The 23,965-nt window shown below is 42.0% G+C and overlaps 1 protein-coding gene across 5 annotated transcripts in view; it reads right to left on the reverse strand.

Annotated features, from left to right (window-relative positions):
- Nucleotides 1–23,965, reverse strand: part of MBNL2 (muscleblind like splicing regulator 2) — a 156,056-nt gene that overhangs the window by 13,205 nt on the left and 118,886 nt on the right. For 2 of the 5 annotated variants that reach the window (XM_035003159.1, XM_035003160.1), the window contains 2 exons: nt 21,897–21,950; nt 21,086–21,239 (listed from right to left, as the gene is read on the reverse strand). In XM_035003159.1, the coding sequence (XP_034859050.1) occupies nt 21,086–21,239; nt 21,897–21,950 (208 nt within the window). Of the gene's footprint in view, nt 1–12,482; nt 12,578–21,085; nt 21,240–21,896; nt 21,951–23,965 lie in introns of all 5 variants that reach the window. The other 3 variants (XM_035003161.1, XM_035003163.1, XM_035003162.1) reach the window with 3 other exon arrangements.

The raw sequence follows: 23,965 nt of genomic DNA on the forward strand, positions 1-23,965 counted from the left end.
GGTTCTGCGGAGACCGTGGAGAAAAACAGTATCTCTCTTTCTAAATTACCATTGTTTGAAAAAGTCCTGGTTGAGAGGACACCTCTTGGTAGACTCTTTCTAGCCAGAAGTTATTTGCCACTCTACCATTCTGGGAAAGGGTGAGATGGTGCCCTTGTCCATCTGTTTTCTAGCTCTTGTTTACTGGACTGAAATTTGAATTTCCTTGTGGTTTCATCAAGCAACAGTATTTTCAGACTATTTATGATATTGAACTTGGATTTCAAAAAGGCTTGCTTCTATTAGAACTTTCTTCTTAAATGGTTAAAACTTCAAAAACTAATAGTGAAACTCAATAGTTAGAAGTTTTTAAGGGAACCATATAAAGAAGTTCATCCCGATCCTACACTGACCACAAGCTCCAATCTCATTCAAATGTGGTGGAGACACAGGAGAACAGGATTTGGAGGCAGGCAAACCTGATTTCTAAACCTGTCCAGTCAACTTCCTACCTGCTTGAATCTTAAATTATTCTTTAAGATTTGCTCTCCTCTGGAAAATGGATAAAACACTTCACAGAGTTCTGCTGAGTAGTAAATGAAATAATGTACAGCAAGTATCTGATGTGTAATAATGCTTATTGGTAAGTGTTGGTTCCTTTCCCTTAAAGAGAAGGGGATAAATAAAATTTGGCTTCAGCTTCTATTTAAATGGGTATTCAAATAGTAATATTGTGCACTTAAATATTATATGATCTGTAGGGCACTCCATCTGTGTTGGTAATAAACCTGATTTTGATGAGATTGAGATATGGAAAATGTCAAATACACTTACTTTCCTTTCTATATTTGCATATCCTGACCTGTCACTGACAACTAACTAAATATAGGCCGAATTTCTCTATTCATCAAAGTCTTGACCGTCACTCATATTGATCATTTTTCAAACTAAAATCCTTTATTACAAAAGCATCAGTAGCCATCAGTGTCTGATGATCAGTGCCCACTGCTGTAGAAAGTTCACATCGTATGAGAGGCAGGACCTCCCACAATTTAAAGTTAGATCCTGTTCAAGCCCAGTGTCTAGGCCCATTCCATGTGTTACCATGGGTAAGTGATTCAGCACCTCTTATTCTTAGTATTCCTCATCTCTACAGTGGGAGTCAAACACTGTCACTGACTCATGAGTTGAGAGGATTAGATCAGGTATTTAGTGAGTACCTGGGCGTAGGAAGCATGTAAGACCACTGTTTTATTTGGTAATATTTCACCTATTTTAACTTCCTAGGCTAAGCTACAAAACATGAATATTTTGACAAGGTATATGTGGCATTTATTAAATATTTGTAGATCACTGTGCTTAGAGCAAACCATGAGTTATGGACACTTGTGCATACCGGTCTCGTCTACCACAGGTCTACACTTCTAGCTTCAAGACCTTCACCTCTCCTCTCCTGGATCTCACATACACCACAGACAGAGCCAGGGAACTTATGTTATGAGCTTATGTTAAAAAAAAAGCAACTCTTAAGCACCCCTTTCCAAGGCAAAGAAATATGATGGGGTTTTCTTTTCATTCTTGACATACTCCTTAGATTTCCCTTTTTTAACTTCTTATTCAAGGCCATCCTTCATGTTGCAGGGGCCAGAGAAGAGCAAAGAAAAGGTGAACAGTAGGAATCGATTCAAATAATTCCTCTTCTCCCGAACTCTCATAACTAAAGTGGTTCTCTGGCTTCTTCAAATAATTTTGGTGTAACAATGACAAATATTGAAAGAATGACTGGTGGAAGAACTACGAAATTATTACTGGAAAAAATATTTGGAGAAAAAGAAGGAATCAAGGTGTTAACAACCCTGGCTATCTTTTTGGTTCCTCAAAAACCTTTCTAAATTCTATGGCGGAAGCAAAGCTATTGATCATTCAAAAACAAATGTGTAGTTAACATACTCTTGTTGCACTGCGGTTTGACAGAGGACTAAGTGTGGTGTTAGGACACGAGTTTCTAACCCTTAAATAACCCTGAGCGAGTCACTTAACCATTCTAGGTCCTTCTTACTGTGCAATGGAAGATTAGGAGCTTGGGGATGTTCTGACTCTGGTTCTGCCACTGGATTGAAGATCTTGGACAAGCTTCTCGCCTTCTCGAAACTGCAATTTCCTCATCTGCATATTGGGGTAAGAACAGTCCCTTCCAGGGCCATTTTGGGTTTTAATAACTCCTGTGAAAGGCTTATTAGCACCATGTCTGGCTCTTGGAAAGCGCTCCATAAAGGAGAGCTGTTGAGTTGTCTGGGTGTTGTCTATGGGCTCTCTACTTTGTGGCCCCTTGGATGACAATTTAAAACATGTTCTCAGGAAGGCAGTGTGGTGAAAGAAAAAGCAGTACTCTAGGAAGGACACAGATAACTGGGTTCTAGTCCTGCTGTCTTAATATTTGTGTGACTTGGATAAGCGGCCCTGCTGACCTGGGCCCTTCTTCCACTATGTAACTTGCATCAGTTTCCTTTTGTATATTGCTGTGGAGGTGTGGCAGGACTGCAGTAAATTTGCTCCTACAACTTACTGCCTTTCAGGACTAGGATGAGTCAATGGCGGTCTTGGGTCAGACCTGCCGTGCCTAATGTAGCCATGACTCTGGGAAAATGGGTGACATTTACAATGGCCAGCTTACTGATGTGCTCCCAGAAGGGCACTGTGGGGAATAGTGAAGAGTATCTGTATTTGATTACGGGAAGCTCATCGACATAAGCTCTGAGGATCTCGGAAAACTCCTGAGCGAAGGGCATGATGATAAGAATAATACAATTAGGTCACTGAAGGTAAAACAGACCAAAAGCGCCAGCATATCATACCTGATGCTGAGGCGTGCCAGATTCTAAATGCTAGAACAGCTATAGTTTTTCCAATGTCAGAAAACACCAGTGAACAAACTGGTCCTTCGTAGTACAAATAAAAGGGAAGATGTGTCCACAAGAACCATTCTTTCTATGTCAGTCATTGGAGAGAGGTCTTGTAGAAGGCTGGTGTGGCAGGGACAAGGAAGTTGGTAAAGGTATTACAGAAGCTGGAGAAGACCCTTAGAGAGCCCTGAATTTCCCTGATTCTTAATTATCTAACCCTACTCATATTTTCTGTTTTCTCTCTATCCCAGTGTCATCTCTTCGGCGATGAAGTAGCTTCCTCCCCCGTGAACCTGACCTTGGCCTGTCTCAGCGAGTTTCTACCTGCTCACTTGCCATAGATCAGTGTTTCCAAGTCTCTCATTTAACACGTCACTGTCTAGCTCTCATCCTGCCCTCCCAGGCCCTCGGCAACTAACCCCTCCTCGCCTGCACAACTGAGTTTTCCAGTCCTGCCCAAATGCACCCTCCCCTCACTCCCACTCGCCACAGCATGGCCTACAGCTGGTCGTTTGCCCCCCTGAGCTAGTGTCCACCCCCCTCCTATAGATCTGACAGAATCATAGCTGTTCTCTCTGCCTCTGCTGTGGGATAAAGTCCAGGACTGGTTCTGAAACGCCCGTCAGAACCACACAGGCTATTGGGGAAGAGGCTGGGTCAGGGGCAGGCATAGACTTCAGGGTCAGCTAGACTTGAGGTCAAATGCAGCTCTAGTACAGATTAGAGCCTAAGCCTTGATTCTGGCACATGTAAAAGGGGGAGAACAGGACGCACCCGACAAAGTTAAATACGAGAACGCACGTAAAGCAGGATGGTGGTACACTCAGGCCTATGGCTTCCATTTTCCCCTTACCCCACGCCCATCTCCAGCCCTTATATTTCACACTGGTTCTTCTCTGTCGAATTCCCATGCCTCCCTCAAGACCTACTCCTCAGCCCCTTTAGGGATAAGGCCCTGCCATGGAGGGCCTTACCCTCCCACGTAGTCCTCGACCATTTCGCTTTGTGACATTCCCTGACTGCGCCATGTTTCTCTGACTAGGCGGTAAACTCCAGGAAGCTACCAGCACCTCTCCACACTGGTGGCCTCCAGAATGATCAGCAGGCTCAGCCAGGTCTAGCCTTGGAGGCATGGCCTCAAGCAATGTGGCCCAGAGAGAATGCTAGCAGAGGCTGGGAGCCCAGGCTTAATGCCAACTGTTGGTGACACACAGTGGTGTCATCTCCAGTCAGTGAAGGAACGGTCAGGGTAGCTGGCTATCCCTCCTCCTCCTCAGGAAGCCGTGAGGATCTCTTCTCTCCATCTGCCCCCACAGAAAGCCTGGCGAGTCCCCAAACACGCAGGGAGCCGCGCGCGAGGGAGGGCAGTGGTGGCAGAACTTGGGGAGATAAATGCCTATGAATCAGAACTGTACTCTGTTCCCAACAATTTTTATTAAGATTGAGACCCCCCGGGGCGCCTGGGTGGCTCAGATGGTTAAGCGTCTGCCTTCGGCTCAGGTCACGATCCCAGGTCCTGGGATCGAGCCCCATGTCTGGCTCCCAGCTCAGCGGGGCAGGGGGTCTGCTTCTCCCTCTCCCTCTGCCTCTCCCCCTGCTTGTGCTCTCTCTCTCTCTCTGTCTCTCAAATGAATAAATAAAATCTTAAAAAAAAAATTTTAAAAGACTGAGACCCCATTCATCTTTCAACCCTTGAAAATGGATCTGAATTCCTGCCTTGTAGCTCAGCTCTCTTTCCTTACAGATCTAGAGCTGAAATAAACACACATACAAGATGAACTGTACATTCATTCTGCTCAAAAGAGAAAAAGCCCAAATTAGGAAAGTTGGGCATGATTTTGTTACCATCCACAAAAGCCCAAATACTCCTGGGACTAGAACTTCTCCATCTAAAAAGATTGCCCCCCAGGGGCGCCTGGGTGGCTCAGTTGGTTAAGCGACTGCCTTCGGCTCAGGTCATGATCCTGGAGTCCCGGGATCGAGTCCCACATCAGGCTCCTTGTTCAGTGGGGAGTCTGCTTCTCCCTCTGACCCTCCTCCCTCTCATGCTCTCTGTATCTCATTCTCTCTGTCTCAAATAAATAAATAAAATCTTAAAAAAAAAAAAGATTGCCCCCCAAATTCCATCAAAATGCAAAAGAGGGTAAGATTTGAGGTATAGTAAGTAGGACAATCCACCAGGCAGTCAAGTTCCACATAAGGACCCTTGACATTTTCTCTTCAGCTGCACAAAATCGGAGCTGATATTATGTCTTTAGGTGCTATCTACAAAAGAATTCTACCCAAGTTTCTCACCATGAGGTATAAATTATTCATGAGCAATGAAAATGTGCTAGACGACAACACTTAGGTAACTTAGCCTTTCCTCAGAGAATCTGCAGATACATTTATTAATTAAACCTCATGGTAGTTAGTCCTGCAAAGCAGCTGCTTCTGAAGCAGAAAACTAAAAGGTCTGCTGTCTTCTTCTTTTCTGATTTCTTCAAAAGAAAACATAATCTGCCTCTTGGCTCTCTGAGATCCAAGACCCACCTCTCCTCCAAAAATGTTTTGACCACACTTGATGCTAAGTCTGGTTCCCGATGACCTAGCCACATTGCGCATAGCACTTACACTCAAATTGCCAAGTAGCTGTAACCAACAGCGTTAACTGAATGCAAGTACCGCAATTTCAAAAAATCTGTGGGTTTTTTTTTTTTTTACTTGAAGAGATATGGCAAGCTCCAATCTCCACCCTCCCTACACACACACACACACACCACTCTTACTGCTGCCATTCTCCACAAAATCTTTGATGTGACAATTCTGTCTCATTCGAAGCAACCTGATCCATCACTGAAATGGAACCTCCTTCTATAGTTAGAACATCAGCAAAAAGTTTAAGGTGCTTAAGCTGCTTCCACGGTCTGAAGTCTAATGCTGAAATAGATGTCTCCACCCGAGGACTAGTCACCAGGGCTGGATTTTGACATTTGCTGTCTGGGCCTTTCTGGAGTGCAGTATAAGCTGGGCCCCAGCTGCTTTCCATAATCTGTTCCCGGGAACCAGCAAACTGGGAGGAAGGAGGAGTCTGAGCATCTGTACGTGGAGGCCAGTTACTACCCTATGTTCAGCAGAGGACTCTCACAGAAGCCTCCTCCCCCCTGCACCAAGGCTTTGCAGAACCAAGATTTTTCTTATGAAAAAAAAAAAAAAAAAAAAAAAAACCAGGCTCCCAATGGGTCAGGTGGTGAATAGTGGGGAATGTTTAATGCCTCCTACATTTATCCGAATATAGTCCTGACAGATGGCTTTGCATAACAGATGTTTCATAAAACTCTCTGAGATGAGAGTTTAAGTAAAACATGACCTTACCTTTCTAGATTTCTCGCTTAGTACAGGCTAACTTACATTATCTGAAAATCTTTATACAAATAGTTTTGAAGTTGTGTTCACATTTATTTGTGAGAAGGAAGTAAAATCTGATGCTTTTAAGCTTTTTTCTTCCCTCTCAAGTAATCTGTAGCAGGTCAGATAAAGCGTAATGTTGTGAACCCGGTTGCATGTAATTATTTTATTTTTTTGATCCGACATTGCTGCTGTTGATTATCATATGCAATAAATTTATACCGGGCAGGTATGGAAAATGAGATTTTCTGACTTATCAAACATTCTAATAAATAGAAGGTCATGTGTGTATATTATTAACTAATTTTCAAAAACTCTTCCTCAGTTCAACTTTCTGTTGAATGGATTTAATCTTTGGGGGAGTGTTCAGAAGACATAAGACCTAGAGGTCAGAATTTTAAACCTGAATCATCATTTTTTGTAGATGTGATTTTTTTTTTAACATCTTGCCAGAAATAGAATTTGTTTTCACCAGCTTTAAAGGTACTGGTGGGGTGGGTGCTCCATAAAAAGTTTCCTAATATCCAAGGGTAAGAATTTTTCTTCCTGGGGCACCTGGGTGGCTCAGTCGTTAAGCGTCTGCCTTCGGCTCAGGTCATGATCCCAGAGTCCTGGGATCGAGCCCCGCATTGGGCTCCCTGCTCCGTGGGGAACCTGCTTCTCCCTCTCCCACTCCCTCCTGCTTGTGTTCCCTCTCTTCACTCTCTCTCTCTGTGTCAAATAAATAAATAAAATCTTTTAATAAAAAAAAAAGAATTTTTCTTCCACGCTTAGCACAGGCTCACTTCCCAGAATGAATTAGATGGATAATTGCCCTCACTGCTCCCATAGCCCTCACTGTAGAAACACGGGCAATGTGCATTCACTCCACACCTAGAGGAACTCTCTTTTGAGCAAAGGTTTGGGAGGTCTTTGAGCTTTCGTGGCTCTGAAATCTCATTTAGGCAGGAAGTGGGAAGCCACACATTAGGGGTAAGCATGCTGGACACATGTGACCAATGAGTGCATTCAACTGCTGTCCTTGACGGGACTGAGTTCTGGTTCTTCAGGGGCGACTTCCTGTGGCTAACCCTTCATGTCAGCCCAAATTTCTCTTTCTGCCATGGGACATTTATTAGGATGGGTTTTGCCCTAGTATGAAATAGTTTTTATGTTTCTGTTGGGTTAAAAGTAACTCTCCCCGTGTAAGGGGCAAAGGCAAGGCAAAGGAGGTCATCGCCAGGGGCCACCGCCCCAGTTCGGGCTCTTGTTAAAACCCCTCACTGCTCTCCACGGACTCCTGCCTCAGATCCGTCGCTCATTCTCCCCGGAGTTCTGTTCTATCACTATCCTTCCTGAAGAACTTCACTGGCCCAATCAGGCAAGACCCTCCGCCTTGGCATTGAAGAATCAGACCTGGTTGCAGTCACCCCTGCACACTGAGGCTCTGACCAGTCAGACTGTTGGCTCTCCACCTCGACGGTACACTTCCCTGCCCGCCCGTGCGCGTGAGCTTGCCCTTCCGTCTCGCGGGCGAAGATGCTCGAAAGAGCACACAGGTGGAGTCCGTGTAGGACTCGGGGGCCAGAGAAAGCACGTCTAGCTACAGGGGTGCAGGGAAAGACTCGCCACATAGACTGGGCCTTCAAGGATGTTACTAGGTAAACTGAAGAAACTGTATATAAATGAAGAAGCAAAAACTTAAAATGTATTTCCTGGGGGATTATTTTCTCCCCTCTTGAAACAGATGCAGTTTTGAAATAAAAAATAATAAAGCAATGACCGGACACACTAGTATAACAATTCAAGTTACAGGAATTTCAACCTGTACGCTTGTTAAATAAAATGTCTTACAACATGAAGAAACTAGGTAATCCAGTATACTGAGCTGGGCACCTGCACGTTTTTTAATGTATCCTCTGAGATGAAATGGGTCCCACTGTAGGCGTCTATAGACTTACACATTCTGACTCTCTGTGAGGCTGAAACTGACGGATTTATATGGTATTCTCATTTTCATTTCCGATTTTCCTTGTGACCAGGCCATTTGTTGGCTGGTGGACAGAACTAAGACAGTGAGTCACACAGAACAAGCCCATGAGCCTGCTTCACTAGGACCAGCGACGAATTCTTTTTTTACTTCTCTACTTCTTCCTTCTCATCTGACTTGTGTAGATACTGCTCATAATTTTCAGCCTCCTCACCGGTTATGATATTACACAGACTACTCACATACGGTTATATTTTATAGTTAATATGTATCTGCTAGATGGTTCTAGATGTGAGCCGGTTATTACATCTCTGGCTTGAAGCCAGGCTCCAGTTCAGTTCATCTCCCCGGCTTAGGAGTGACCTTGGTTTCAGCTGAGCCTCCTTCACAGTGTGTTGCTATTGGGTCGCACGTGCAAGATAGCTGCAACTGGGGAAAGGAGAGACTTTCCTGGATTTATAGTAATGAGAAAGGCGGTATAGCATGGTGGTTAAGAATAAGGCTCCTGGAACTGCTGCCTGGGATTCAGTTCCAGCAAAACCACTTACTGGCTGTTTAACTTTGGCCAAGGTAGTTAACCTCTGTTTCGGTTTTACCACCTGTAAGATAGAGATGACCAAAATTGTCCTCATAAGGCTGTGGTAAGGATTAAGTGAGTCTATCTATACATAAGTACCCTCTCTCATATAATATAAAAGGTATGGTATGATATATAATGTAATATGTAGTACATTACATGAGAGAGAAACCATTTAGAATAGTATCTTGTACATAACAAGTCGTTTGTAAATAATATTAGGTAATAGTAAAATTATTAAATATAATTGTATACTAAAGTCTAAAGGCCTTAGTTCAAACAGGAAGTCATTGTGAGTAATACTAGTGTGTTTATTTATTGTATTTTTGTTTCTGTATCTATGCCCAGAGCCGAGCAACTAGAAAAAGTTGTTTTATATTTCCCCAAAGTATTTGGATTTTGTCTTCACTGAATTTCAAGCTACAAGTCTAAGTTCAGTTGAGACTTTCATCGCCGGCACCTCGATGAAGCCCTGAGGATAGAATTTACAGATTTGTGGCTTGTTCATCTTGGCTCACCATGGACCAACATGTAAAGGAAACTGGACCAGAGGATCTGTCATGGGATGTTCTGGTCTATCTTCTGTCTTCTATGAATGACTTGGATCTAATTACAAATACCTATGAGGTTTGAACTATTTGAACTGACCGTCTAAATTGATCCAGTGAACTGAAAGACTGTCAAAACTCCAGCATGTTTTGTGTTAAAGACAGATCACTCCACGAAGGAAAAAGGAGGCAGGATGCTTAGCACACTCTGAGCTCTGAAATCCCTAGCTCTACTTGCCAAGTCTGCCGGTGTCTAGCTTTCTATCATCCCAGATTCTGGGTCCAGCAGAGCAGCTGAGGGACCATAGGTCTGCTGGATCTTGGGGCTGGAAGGGACTTTGGAGGTGATCTAATGCTAGGCTTCCTTTCACAGAGAAGGAAACTGAGACCTACTACGTTTAAATGACACCTCGTTCACGTGGATATGATTCCACCTGAGTTTAAAGGGTGAAATTAATAACAGGATAATTTGTCATGCCACAGCCATCAGCAATCTCTGACTTCGGGGGCACTGGAAAGATTTCTAAGTTCTTTTGTAGCTGCTTCGCTCTTTGAAACTTGTTGAAAATACGTAAAAAATATCATGCCTGAATAATTTATATTTATGATTATTTCTTTTTCTGTGGTTTCCATCAAGAGCTGCTAAAGGATTTCTCCTCTTCATCACTGAAGTGCAATCCAGCAACTGTTACATCCAATAAACTGTACAACGCAGGGTCTAGGATTCTCGAAGTTACTGTCAGATAGTTCTTTGATAATATTTCTTTAAATGTAATTGAAGTTAAACCTCTTGGTTCCTTTACCAATTGCAGTCTGCTGTAAAATGATATATTTTAGCCTCTGCATATCTCATGCTTTCTACCCCTGCCTCCCTACACATAAACCTGCGCATATATATGCACGCAATCTCTCAAAGTTTTGAGGAGCCCAAGGGGAGCCCAAAAAATCACTAGGCTGGAAAACATATTTATGATACGTGATTAAGTATTTATTATAATAATGGAATTTATCCTCAAACTCCAAAGTATTTCTTTATCTTGACTTCCTTTCCATTCTTAGGAAAGATCTCTCAGTATGAGAAGTGCTTAACTTGCTGGGCGGCTGGGTGGCGAAGTCGGTCGAGCGTCTGACTCTTGCTTGGTTTCAGCTCAGGTCCTGATCTCAGAATCCTGAGATCGAGCCCCATGCCGGGCTCCGCGCTCAGCATGGAGTCTGCTAAAGTTTCTCTCTCCCTCTCCCTCTGCCCCTCCCTGCTTTGCGCTTGCTCCTGCATGCGATAGCTCTCTCTCTTCCTCTCTAAAATAAATAAATAAAAAAAGAAGTGCTTAACTTGCCATAATGAATACTACTATACTGTACTTGTCTTCTTACGAAAGGACTTTGTCACAAAAATTCTGTCAAAAATCACAAAAACGTGGTTCAAGAAGGCAGGACTTAGACATACATATCCAGGTATCTAGCTTCCTCATAACGAAACAAGCAAAAGAGGTACTTTGAACCTAGTAATGGAAGGATGCAAACTTTCTCTCCCTCTTTCATCCCATTTCTTTTTCTTTTTTTTTTTTTAAAGATTTTATTTATTTATTTGACAGAGAGAGACACAGTGAGAGAGGGAACACAAGCAGGGGGAGTGGGAGAGGAAGAAGCAGGCTTCCCGCGGAGCAGGGAGCCCGATGCGGGGCTCGATCCCACGACTCTGGGATCATGACCTGAGCCGAAGGCAGACGCTTAACGACAGCCACCCAGGCGCCCCCCATCATTTCTTTTGAGTCTTCCCAGCTAAGAAACTTATTTCCTATTCTTTGTTATATCTGTTTGGAGGCTGAGTTGGCTTTCCTTAGAGGTAAGCTGGCTTCTTTGAGGTGGTAAATGAAGAGCTAAAGCAACAGTTTATATCTGCCTCTGAGAGCACATGTGGGCTCGCCTTCCCCCCTCTGCCTTCTTTCCTCCTTTGTCACAATTCAGAGGATGCAGCCAGAACTATCAGGGGACTTCACTTGTATTCCTTCATTCAAGTGCACTCACACTTGTCTTTTCAGTGATGAAACCTATGGCCCTGGAATCACTTAATCACTTGGATGTAGAAAGTGTGAATCAGCCCTTCCCACCTGCAGAATGCAGTCTGGAATCCGCCATTGATGCCCTGACATGATTTCTCCCAATTTCTCCCATTAGCTCCAACCTTCCCTCCAGCTCACTCCTATGTCTCTTTTTATCTTTTATCAGTAAAGCTGATTAAAAAAATTAAGCTAAAAACAAAGCCCAAACCACTGCTCTTGTATGAAGGGAGGGCGTGCACAGTAACGTGTTTCTCTAGGCGAGGTTGAGGGCTGATGCTCACCCATCCTCATGCGCATCTCCTGTGCCAGGAGCACAAGTCTGCGAGCTGGCTGGCTGGGGTTAGGGGTACAGTCAGCCCGTGATTAACTGGTTCTCACTGAGAATAGAACATCCATGGTCTTACTGGCACATGCATTAAACCAACAGAGTTAAACATCCCTACTTGGTTATATCCAGCCTTTGTGAACTCAGTGCCCAGCATTCTTCTTCCAGTACACCCTGGCTCTTAGGCCAGTATCCAGACAAACTGTGAAGTGGGGACCAGTGACTTTGGGAGCACAGGTGACCAAGGCGAGATGTTGACAAGCATCATTCAGACCTCAAATTTGACACGAAGGCAAAAGGGGGAGACTTTTCTAAGAGGAGAATTTTTTTTTTCCCTCCCCAACAGAGGTGATAGGGTCTGAATGAACTGAATTGAAATAGAGCCAGTTTTCAAGCACCCACGGGCGAGCTTTTATGATTTTTCTGCGGCAATTCACAAACCACTGGATACGTAACGCTGTACTAAAAGGAATTGAAGCCTGTCAGGTTAATTACACAATATTAGGTACGAAAACAAACAGTGCAACACAAAACATAGCTACATCATTATTTGCAGTAAATGTTAACTCTAAATAAGTGCAACCTGTCCATAAGTGCTTGCTATAAACTAATTAAAAAAATAAAATTTGATGGATAAACATGAAAAAAAAATTCTCACCGAGAATTTTTTTTTTAAATATCAGCACTCATTTAGAGTTTGGGATTTGTGAAAGAAAGCTTTAAAAGGAGCAAACCTGATTGGCTGCGGCTGTTGCTGCGAAGGGGACACTTGTTGCAGGAGTTGTTGCTGCAGAGACAGTGGCTGACGTAGCGCTGTGCATCATGGGTACTTTCAGGAGGGGAACCATGGGAGCAATGAACAGGAGGGTGTAGCATTATGGTAATAGAAGTGGTATTTTGGCATGGTGAATATCAGAGCAGCAAGCCATCATGGGTTAAACCAGCAGATGGCATGCAATCACAATGCAAAGCAAGGAAGCATGGGAGAGAAATAAAAAAGGGAAAATAGCTTATTACAAGTACAATTAAAGGAAGTTTTAAAACATAATCAGTGATTCCCAGAAAGGCCAAAGCAGATTACTTTGGTTGATGTATTTATCAACATTTTTACTTCTGGCAATTTATCATTCCCAATGGGGAGCCTATGGTTGTAGGTACAGTTAGGTTTCCTCCAAAAACGCGAAATGGAACGTCCAATGAAATAAGAAGATATGATACTCGTTTTTGTCATTCTAGAACATCCAAGGCTCGACATGTCGGCCTACTTTGGGGTAGGATATTCTTTGGTTGGAATTAATTATGGTTAAATTGAACATTTCTGTCAATCTGGAGCTGCTTTTTTGGGGCAGAAATTGTTGGAGGCTGGGGTTTATTCTGGGTTCATAAATGGCAGAGCAAAAATCATGGCCTTGATGTAAATTCCAACGTAGTTACTGCGAAGTAGCAGGCAAATTTGGCCAATGTTTACTTCTCTTTATTCTAAATGGAACTCCTCCATACGTCCTAAAGACAGACTTTGTACCAAGGCACTGGATGTGTAGAGATAACGATAGAGTATTAAAATTTAACATCTAAGGGAGTGCTAAGGTCCAAATAATCACCCCAAAGAAATTGACACTTAAAATTAAAAAGGATACTAAAGCAAGGCAGTTCAGACATTTGTTTTCAAAATACATCCATTTACGGTTTTTAAAAATAAATACTTCTGGGAAACTCTGATAACTCTAACACACAGCAAAAAGGAGATAAAGGCACACCACTATGAAACTTTAAAACATTGATGAAATTAGCCTGCCTTTCTGATAAAGTCAGCTTTTTTTTTTCTCTTACGCTAAACCATATAAACTATAAAGAGAAACAAAATACAGATCATTAAAAAGCAGTACTTGTGGTTTTATGTCTTGCAGTGGTTGTTCTAGCACAGTGGTTATTCTGGTCACATTAAAACGATCATTTTCTTAAATAATACAAGTACATCTTAAAAAACCTATCCATTAACTCTAAAGCCAAATAAAGCCTTCAGATCTACCATTTCCTAAAGTATTTCTACCATCTCTGAAATAAATTTCAAGCAAGTGAAGGTACTGTACATAATAGAAAAAGACAAATAAAAAAAGGTTGAAACCTACCAATACTGGTAGCGGGAGTCATGCACAAAACTGACCCTGCATGTCATGCAATGGCAGGTGGAAAAAGTGAATAAAGGGAAAGAAACAGGTTAGCGGTTTAGAGTTAACATTCAAAGTGAGATTGAAGCACAACCAGAAATCAGTAGGGTTAGTTAACACAGTCTTTTAGAGTTATTTACGTTTTTAGGACTGACACAAATATCTCTGACTTGTTGGAAGCCAATATTACTCAAAGCTCACTCCTTCAATGCTTTTCACACTTTTTACTCGGCTCCATCGACATGATTCTTCTAAAGAATGACATGTGACAATGTCGAGAGTGTCCTTCCTCTAAGACCTTTACAGACATCATCGAGGTTAATCCTCCAAGGTAGGAAGTGGGTATTTTACAGATGAAAAATCTGAGGCATAGTAACTACTCCAAGGTCATGCGTAGTGGGGATCGAGGGTAAGGCTAGAAATAGCATCTACCCCTAAATCCAGGTCAGGGCTTGTATTCGCTGGATTACACTGACCTTATTGCATTAAACGTCTGTTTGCTTGTTTGCTTGTTTCGTGTCAAAAACAATGTGAAAATCAAAAGAGTAACTAAGATTCCGTATCCTCCAAATCAAAGGCTCGCAGGTCAGGTGAATTTTAGATGATTGCCTAGAAACCCTACAGCATAGGAAGACTGAAGTTCTTGTGACAGAATGACCTGGATGTGTACGTGACCTGTTTTCTGCTATGAGATTCATCATGATAAAGGAGCGGTGCCTAGCAATAAAGCCTAAAGAGCGTAGAGGCGAAACAGAGCCAAACTGGGGCTGACTTAGGACCAGGCATAGCGACTGTGTCATGGCTGCTATTAGGTGATCCCTGAGGGAGATCTTTGGCAAAACTCCTAGGATATCTCAGGTTGGTGTCCAAGTTGAAGGATGGGGGAGAGGGAGGAAAGGGAGGGAAGATTTGAATCCCTCCAGGGGAATAGCTACCTTCCCTGCGGGGGGCCGTATTAATATGCTTGAATCCGAAAACTCTGACCCTGAAGCGAAATGTATGTGGTAGAGTACTGAAAAAATGAATTATCTACTTCTGGTTCAGTTCCTTAGACTAAAAATCAAGGTAATATAAGGATTATATACCTGAAGATGGTGTGTCATGGAGGTGACAGAGCATGCATTTTTAATGAATGAATGAAACACCTCTTTAACAAATGGGTGTACCTGCTTAGGGTTTTAGAACTGTGTTCTGAGATACCAGGTGAAGAATCTGAGATGCGTAGACCTTTGTTCTCTCTCTGCTGAACTGTCCACACCTGAGGGATACTTTCTGCCTGATCTACATTTTGGTCAGGCTAACGTTAACCAGTCAGGAACAGAGGTTATTTAAACTGGATTATTACTGGATTCTTCAGCAAACGCATGTTAATGAATCTGACTTCACACACACACACACACACACACACACACACACACACACACCCCTCAAAACCCTTCTCTTTCTCTGGCCCTATCTTTCTAATCTTCATAAACAAACTCCTGGACAGTTGCCTGCTCATAAATTTTCACTTCCTTTACCCCACTTGCTCTTCGATCCTCTCCAAGTTGACTTCCATATTCAGGTCTCTACTCCAACTGCTAATGTCTTCAAGAACTTCCTATTTCTGCAGTCATTAGGGACTCTTCCATCTTCATCTAATGTGAGTCTTGGTAACATTTAACACTTGGCCACTCCCTCCATAATAAACCATTCTTTTCCCTTGGATTTTCTAATACTCCCTTGTCCCTCTCCCCCCTACACGCACAGACACACACATACTTTAAAGCTCATATGCTGGAGTTTTTCAGGACTCAGTTCTGGTTCCTTTTCATCTACTCTGTACTTTTTCTGGGCATATCATTCAATCCAGGATTTAAATACTATCTACAAGCTCAAGGCTTCCAAATTTATGCATCTACCTTCCCTCTTGAAATGCCCTGCTCCAACTCACCAATAAGCCAAAGCAATCCTGTTTCTAAAATGCATCTTATATTGGTCTGTCTGTACATCTCTACTGCCACTCCTCCAGTCCTGATCGCCATTATCTCTAGGCTGGGCCATGTCATGACGTGCTATCTTGTCATCCTGTTTGCCTTCCTGTCCCCTGCCTAATCCGCTCCACTCTTCACCTTTCTAAATACAGGTCTGTTCGCTTCTCTGCTGGAATGATTCACTGCCTTTTCATTGCTTTTAGGATAAAGGCCTCCTATGGTCCACTCTCTGACTCTCTTCCCAGCTCCATTCCATACCCTTCTCTGGGGGCGGGCACCGTGACCTAGGCAGATTAGCCTTTCATTTCTTTGAGCTGAACACATCACACTTTTGTCCTACTTTTGGGCTTCCCACAAGCCCTCCCCTCTGCCTGGAATAATCTTCGCCCCACTCTTTTCATCTTCCCGGTCTCAAGGTATGTGTTACTTCTTTAGAAAACTGTTCAATTGTTCTTTGACCTATCTCCATCTGCCATTTAAATCAGTTTATTATTTTTAAGCTTACTGAACTCTACTTTTTCATTCATCAGCCTTATAAAGCATTTAAGTTATATATTTATATGGGCATTTATTGAATATCCATCTCTCCTCCTCTCCTGTCAACTCTGGGAGGATTCATGTCTGTCTAGGTCTCTGGGGCACATAGTAGGTGGTCGATCGGTTGAATGAGGGTTTTCAGTCATTAGTGAGTGTATTGGGAGCAGCTGGTTCCTAAAATTTATTAAAGTACCCATTTTGTCAATGACTTTATTTTAAAGCGAACCGTGGCCGGATTCAAAGTTATCCCTATACAAATTCTGCTATTCTCTTGCATTCCAGTGTGTGGGGGGGGGCGGGGGGGGAGTGTTTCTTTCCTGTGTCGTGGCCGCGGGAATGTCCCTGGGCTGCAAACCACCACCGCCACCGCCACCTCCTGCAGCCACACTGAGCTGGGACTAAGCATGTCACTTTAGCTCAGTTCAGGATGTGGCTGAAATGCTCGACCAAATTCATCTGATGAGCTTCTCTCGCTCTCTTTGTGGTCTAAAAGTGATATGAATATTGGAAACGCATAGCTTTGGCTCTGCGTGGCCATCTGACTCAGTGCCAGATTCCGCTCCTCGTCTTTTCTGCCTCGGTACCCTCTGCCTACCCCTTCAGTATTTGACATTGCAGCTAAAATGAACAACTTGCAATCCCTAACTATGCTCTCCCCAACCCCTGCTGCTCTCCCTAACTATGCTCTCCCCAACTACATCCCCCCCTGCCTGGGATGCTCTTCTGCCACTGGTAAAATCTTCCTTTCAAAGTCCTAAGCAAATTTCTTCTCCTTCGGACAGTCGCTTCTTTCTCAGTTTCCTTTGCCCCCACCCCCCCAGCACATGCTGACAGCCCCAACACACTAGTGCTTTCTGCACTCTCAGAGCTTTGCTCGTGCCCCGACGGGCCCTTAGCGCTCGTCACTGTATTGGCTTTTCCCTCGTTCCGAACTCCTTCGTAGTCTCGTTACTGGATCTGGAACCTAGAACTTACTCTGCGTTCAAGAATTGTTTGCCGAATTAAGGGGGGCAAATACATTTGGCTGTGGCTGCCACAGGTCGTTTCAACTAAACGCTGACGAATCTTTCACCAAGGCGTGTGATAGATAACCTTATGTAACCTTATGGTTTGGGATCAATAGGCAATATTTACACTAGTGCTTTTCCTTGTTCTACTTATTCTGTACATCCAATATAATGAGATAAATCAAAGAGGGACTCGGTGGGTCGTTTTGTTCTGACCGGCTGAAGCATTCCACTAAGATACTAATTCTTTCAACAGAGACTTCTCAACTGTTCTCTGCTGTGTTTGCACAAATATTTCAATGCTAGAATCTGTGAGTCAGGATTCTCTGGGTAATTCCACGAATTATATATTCCACTCTGCAGCACAGACACACAGCTTCAGTTTTCCCATCTGCAAAATGCAAATAATCATGCCGGCCACTGGCAGAACTCTCTCGAAGACTAATGAGACAATGCCTGTAAGAACACTTATAGTAACACAATAAACCTGTCAGAGAAATGCCGAGAATTATGACCCTGCTGTTTTTGAGAGTGTGTGTGGTTTCTGCCGCTGGCCTAACATAGCGAAGAACAAGTATGGACTCCTAGATTAAAATAATCCCTATCAAAAAAGGAGAAAAGGAAAAGTCTCACCCACTACAAACGTGCTAGGGCATCAGCCAAGGTGATATTTCTATGAGCATGGTTTGGGAGAAGAATCCCATATTTTGCACAATGTTTTATACTCCTATCTCCACACCCTGGAGGCAGAATTCCTAAAATCCAAATTCACGTGGTGTCAATGGGGGAGTTTTCGTAAGATATCGAAAACTTCACTGTGGAGAACAGATGGCAAGTGGATTGACTGTAATGCTCATGTCACAGTGTCTGCTAATATTGACCCGTTATGTCATACGCCTACAACTAATACAATGTGATATGCCAATTATACCTCAGTGAAAAAACAAGAAAGGAAATGAGGGATCTTAAAAAAAACCACCCCCAGAATTTCACTAGGAATGGCCTTTCAGTAAAGGGTAACCTCCAGGAGTACATGAGATGCTCTGTGTTTCATATATACGATCATTGTTGATAGAAAGTACTTACAGAAAAATCAAAATCTGTCAGTTTAAAAATCAGGGGCCCACCATCTACCAAGTTACAAAAATGATTTTTGAACATCGTCATTTAATTTGCAGAGATTTAAGACAAGGGTGATTGACCATGAATGACTATCATCATTACTGTTTTAAAATTGAGTTGAAAATGTGGTTTATGAGAAAGAAAGCCTGAACTAAAAACTAGAGCCAAAACAAACACTGAGATTTCTGTTAGGGATTTAAGTGGGGGAACGATTATGCTAACTTGCTTTTGATTAAATTATTTTCTCTTTCATCATTTAAGAAAAACATGTGAAAACTTCCTCGAAGCTGAAATACCATTTCAGAGCATGGGAGCCACATAGCTGTTCACTGTGATATTGATATCATGTTACAGATGGAAACATTTGTAATTCACAGAATGAAATGGGCTAGGACCCACTTTTGGGCTCCCAAAGTCTCACAACTGCGGGTTGCCGGACACACTGGGACAGTGTTTAAAGAATCCAGCAGGGGGCGGAAGTGCACAACCACGGCAGCCCGTACAGCCTCTCGGTCCTCCATACAGTCATTTCATCAACTGGATCGGGTCATTGCATAAGGGATGTTATCCATTCTTGCTTTGGGAGTCTTTAAATGGTTTCCAGGTGAAATACTTTAAAATAAGGATTCCTGCAGTGATTTAACAGAGCTGTCATGATTGGACTGAAGTGTTAAATACAAGTTAGAGGCCTTCAGACTTTCACACGACTTAGGTCCAAGGTTTCAAAGGCATTGCCAGGAAATGGTAGTGAAATTGTTACCCAGTCTCCAGAAACAGACTTGTCCTTTTATGTTCTACCCCTCGGTACATTCCTCCCTAATTTTTTCTCCTAAGGTATCTAGTGACGAGGTCTATAAGACGCTTAAGGAAGTCATTTAAGACCTCGAGGTAAGTTTACCTACTAGAAATTATTTTATAAACATGTTATATCCAGTGGATTACAAGTACAAGTCCTGCTATGCTAGATGCCTGCCCTGAAATGTCACTGGCTGAGGTTGTACTAGAACAGGAGGGAAACCCCCAGTAAGTACTGACGTAGAGACTCACTCTACAGGTCTGTAAGTCTCCTTAAGAGAAGAGCAGAAATGAAATATGAAAACTAAACACTAAGAACCATTTTGCTGATATAATTTATATGTTTACTATAATAAGTATCATTAACAAGTTGATCATTGTTTTTAAAGTGAAGCTTTTATACAAAGAATACCACAGAAATACTTCTACTCCCTCCCACGTTAATTCCTGATAGGCTACAGGATTTAAAGAGATGGATAACAGACCCGAAAAGTCCAACCACATGGATTAGGACCAACAAGCTCTTTGTGATAAAACTGTTGTTCACCTGTATTTACCTTCGAGTCACTCTCATGGGATGAAAATTTGGACTTCAAAACTAAGAACTGAATGGACAGTCTCCTCACGGAAGCCTAAGTCACTCTCTGGTTCTTTTTTTTTTTTTTTGAATACTAGGAAATTTTATTTATTTTGAGGCTATCATCCCTGCTTCTAATGCAGACCAAGGAAGTCAAAACCATGATCCATTTAAGGTGACTCTGTGTGCGTACATGGTGTACATAGGTCTGTGGTCAGGGAAGTGGGCAAAAAATGGGGGAGGGTTGCCATGCACTACGCTTTTGTTTCTTCACTTCTATCTGATGTTTTATGTCTGCCAAGCTTTACGGGAGAACTCTGTGACTCCACGTGTGGAAGCTGGGTGGTGTCATGTCATGGGACTTTGGATTGGTCACAGGGACACTAGGGGCCGGCTCTTTGTGCCACCTTGGGAAGTCACCTCCCATTTAGGGGGCCTCAGTTTTGTCATCTGTAAAACAATCGCCTGCATGAGGAGATCACGAAGAATCCTCTAAGCTTCAGGATTCTGTGATTAACAGAATTCATCTCCTAGTGGAATGGTACAGTTAATGGACCTTCGCAGCTACTATTCTCAGGCATTGGCTTAGAAACCGAGGATAAGAGCTCTATTTGTGCACTTGGTGAAGTTGAGAAGGATGGCGAAAGAGAAGAGGATGAATGTAAAATATGAGTAGAGGGTTGCTTTAATTTGAATAGCCTTGTTTTCTTTTGTTTTTGTTTTGTTTTGTTTTAGTGCTCTGAATAGGAATAGGAAAAAAAAAAGGTTAGTACTTACTGGAATTGCTATTTTTAGGTCATTCAGGGTTAAAGACAAATTTCAATTGTCACACATAAAAGGTCTCGTTGACATGAACAATTTTACACAGCGTGTGTAAACACAAGAAACCGAAAGGCCTCGCTGCTCTCTGCTTCTCACGGGTTCAGCCTGTCCCTCGACTCTACAGAATATTTGGCTTTAGAATCCTAGCAGCCTCTAGCTATCATTCCAGGCAAAGGAAATACCGCTCGATAGCTGGGACAAGGGTGAGTCTCAGGCTACACTGACTATACCTTTACAAGCAAACTAGATGCCACCAAACAGCTTAGAGGAAATGCGAAGAAAGCACATGACCGAAGGGCACGCGGACAAAGGACTCGGAACCGCCAGGGCACGCACCTGTTGGGATGAAGGCCGCATGCTGCTGCAGCTGCGCACTGGTGAGAGCCTGCTGGTAGTGCAAGACGCTGGGACTGAAGACCGTGTTGGCACCATTGCTCTTTTCAAGGGCTTGTCTCTTTGGTAAAGGGTGAAGAGCACCAGGAGGAAAGGCCTGTAAGTAAAGAATTGGACAGGACGTGTATAACTCAAAGTCACCACACCGCCAGGGTCCACAGAGATCATCAACTACAACATTCTTTTTCAAAATGACAGCTAAGGAGATGCCTCTGCCATGCACCTTAATTTAAACAGCGGCAATGTCGAATGAGTGAGAATTTGTTACTGAGAGCGAAAGCATGATTTCTGTAACCCAAAACGGTAGCATCTCAACTAAGGAAAAGAAAAACTATCAAGCAACACCAAAAAAAAAAAAAAAAAAAAAAAGGAAAGAAAAAAATGGCTTCAGCTTTTAAAATGAGTTAAACTATTCTAAGGGGGGAAAGAAGCATGTGTGTTATTATTAATACCTATTCTCTTCATTAACTAAACGGCAATTGCTTGGATTTTAAAGGTTAATAAGAATTATAAGGAACATTTTCCGAGGCAAGTAATTTAAGTTTGCTTCACTCTTTTGGAAAAGGTATTAAGATTTGTTAGGATTAATTTATTTCACATATTACGTATGACAATGAGATGGCTAAACACCTTATTGAATTTTCTCCATTAATTAATAATAATGATTGTTTGCAACCGATTTTACAAGTAATACAAATCTCAGATGGTTCTCTGAAAAGCTACATGCAAAGCGAAAGGTGAAAGGTCAAAGTACCAGGTCTACAGATGCTTCGAGAGGTCGCTTCATTGCTTTGGCAGTCGACTGAGTCTTTTAATAACAGGCAGCGAGCACATGATGGCAGTGGGCCAATGGGATTCAAGCGAATTAACATACAGGTAAACAGCAAGCAGAGGTGCATCATGGGAACGGCATTGCATTGTGGATAGGTGAGAAGGAAAAAAATATTCTGAATGCAATATACAACGTACAAAACACTAGGCATGCACAACAACAAAAATGTTCTCTAAAGAAATGAATATTACACCTTAAATTAGTATCGAAGCAAAAATGCATCTACTATACCTTAGTTAAAAGCATATAAGAGAGTAAAATATAGATGTTTGAAATTCAGGAAAGTTAATTAAAACAGCAGCTTGCATACACACCATAAGCATTTTTTATATTGCTTCAGAAAAAAATGCAAAATTTTCAAGGGCCATAGGACTGAAGAACTTCTGATAAGTTAGTTTTCAAATGTAAAATAACAAATGTGCTAAGTATAAGATCCGAGTCAAAAAAAAAAAAAAAAGATATTCTCTTCAACTTTTGTAGAAGTCATTTTTAATGAAGATCTAGCCTAACAAAATGAAGTGGCAAACTGAGACAAGAAATTCAGGCAAAAAAATATTCAAACACAAGATTATTGAGGCAAAACTGTTTGGGTTTGGATCTTAATTTTTTTGTCTGAATCATGTGGATAATTGTCTCAATTCTTCTCTTCAGTCTGTTAGCGTGAATCTGGCAATGCGGGAGCAGGTTCCAAACTTAACAAGTTTTGAATATGAATAGTAAGTTTCTCAAATTTCCCACTCTCAATCCATTGTACTGCTTCTACCGACTAACTTATCATCCATTCTGTTTTCCACTACATTTGAAATTATAATCCAATTTATCTCAATCAACTTACCGGATTACGCTAAGAAAATACCCTTGGAAAACAGGTATTTCGTGTTCTCAGCTATCAGAATCATTTATACTTAATAATTCTGTGTGTACTTTTAGCTATAATCAGTGACCAACCCAATTAATGAGAAGTGGAACTCTCAGAACAACAGCTAAAAATAGCAAACAGCTAAAAAAAAAAAAATAGCAAAGGACTGCTTGAAATAGTAGACGTAAAATAATATTTTTAACTTATAACCATACTTTGGGGCAGATAGTCTCATTTAAACAGCTGAAATAATAACAAAGATTGATTGAATCTTCACCACAATGAAAAAATTTTCCTATTCCTTGATAATTGCTGTAAAAGATGGGAAAATTCTATGATGGAATTCTGTGAAAAAAAAAAATCAAAGGAATAGCTCCAATGCAAATAAAAAATGAAATACCCCCTTTCTATATGTAGCACAATAGGTAAATCCCTAAGGTTTGCACAATCAATACAAAACGTGGTATTCTGAAGTTCTGAGTTGGAACTATGGCATTTGAAATAAGATGGGACAGTACTAAGTTCTCAAAATGAGGAACAATTAATGACATTTTCCTTCGCAAATCAAGGGCTTTTCGTCATCATCTGATGATTCAGGATCAAAAGTATAGAGATGACAGGAGGTAAAGAAGGGGGGGATAGAAATAAAGAGGGAAAAAGATTGAAGGCAGAGAAGAGATTTAGAACAGCCAACAGAGAAATGTTTTGTAAGGCAGTCTTGAGAGAGGCCATCAAATAATATGAAATCAATGTCTGGAAAGTAGGATTGCCAACATTTTTAAAACCCAGGGAGCCCCACAATAAGAAAGCTTCTTTGTACTGGATAGTCTTTCTGCAGATGTAAGTTCCCCATTATGTAACTCCCATGACTCCACGTTCGTTTAAAACCTTTGGTTGCTGTACAGTTTCTAGATTATTAAATAATGCATTTCTTTAAGCTTAAATTAATCTGTGCTAACTACATAAGGCTGTGTAGCCTGTTCTCCCAGAGTGCACCAGCCCGGAATCATTTGGCCTCAATCTTCGGGAACTCCGTTCTCTCCACTTTTCCAGTCCTCGGGAGTTCCAGAGCAAATCTACTGTTGGGTTGATTTTGTCTGCTGTGCTAACTAGAAGAGTGATTATGTCTCCA

This window comes from Mirounga leonina, unplaced genomic scaffold (genome assembly GCF_011800145.1).
Source record: "Mirounga leonina isolate KUSES-001 unplaced genomic scaffold, KU_Mleo_1.0 Mir_127, whole genome shotgun sequence".
Lineage (NCBI taxonomy): Eukaryota > Metazoa > Chordata > Mammalia > Carnivora > Phocidae > Mirounga > Mirounga leonina.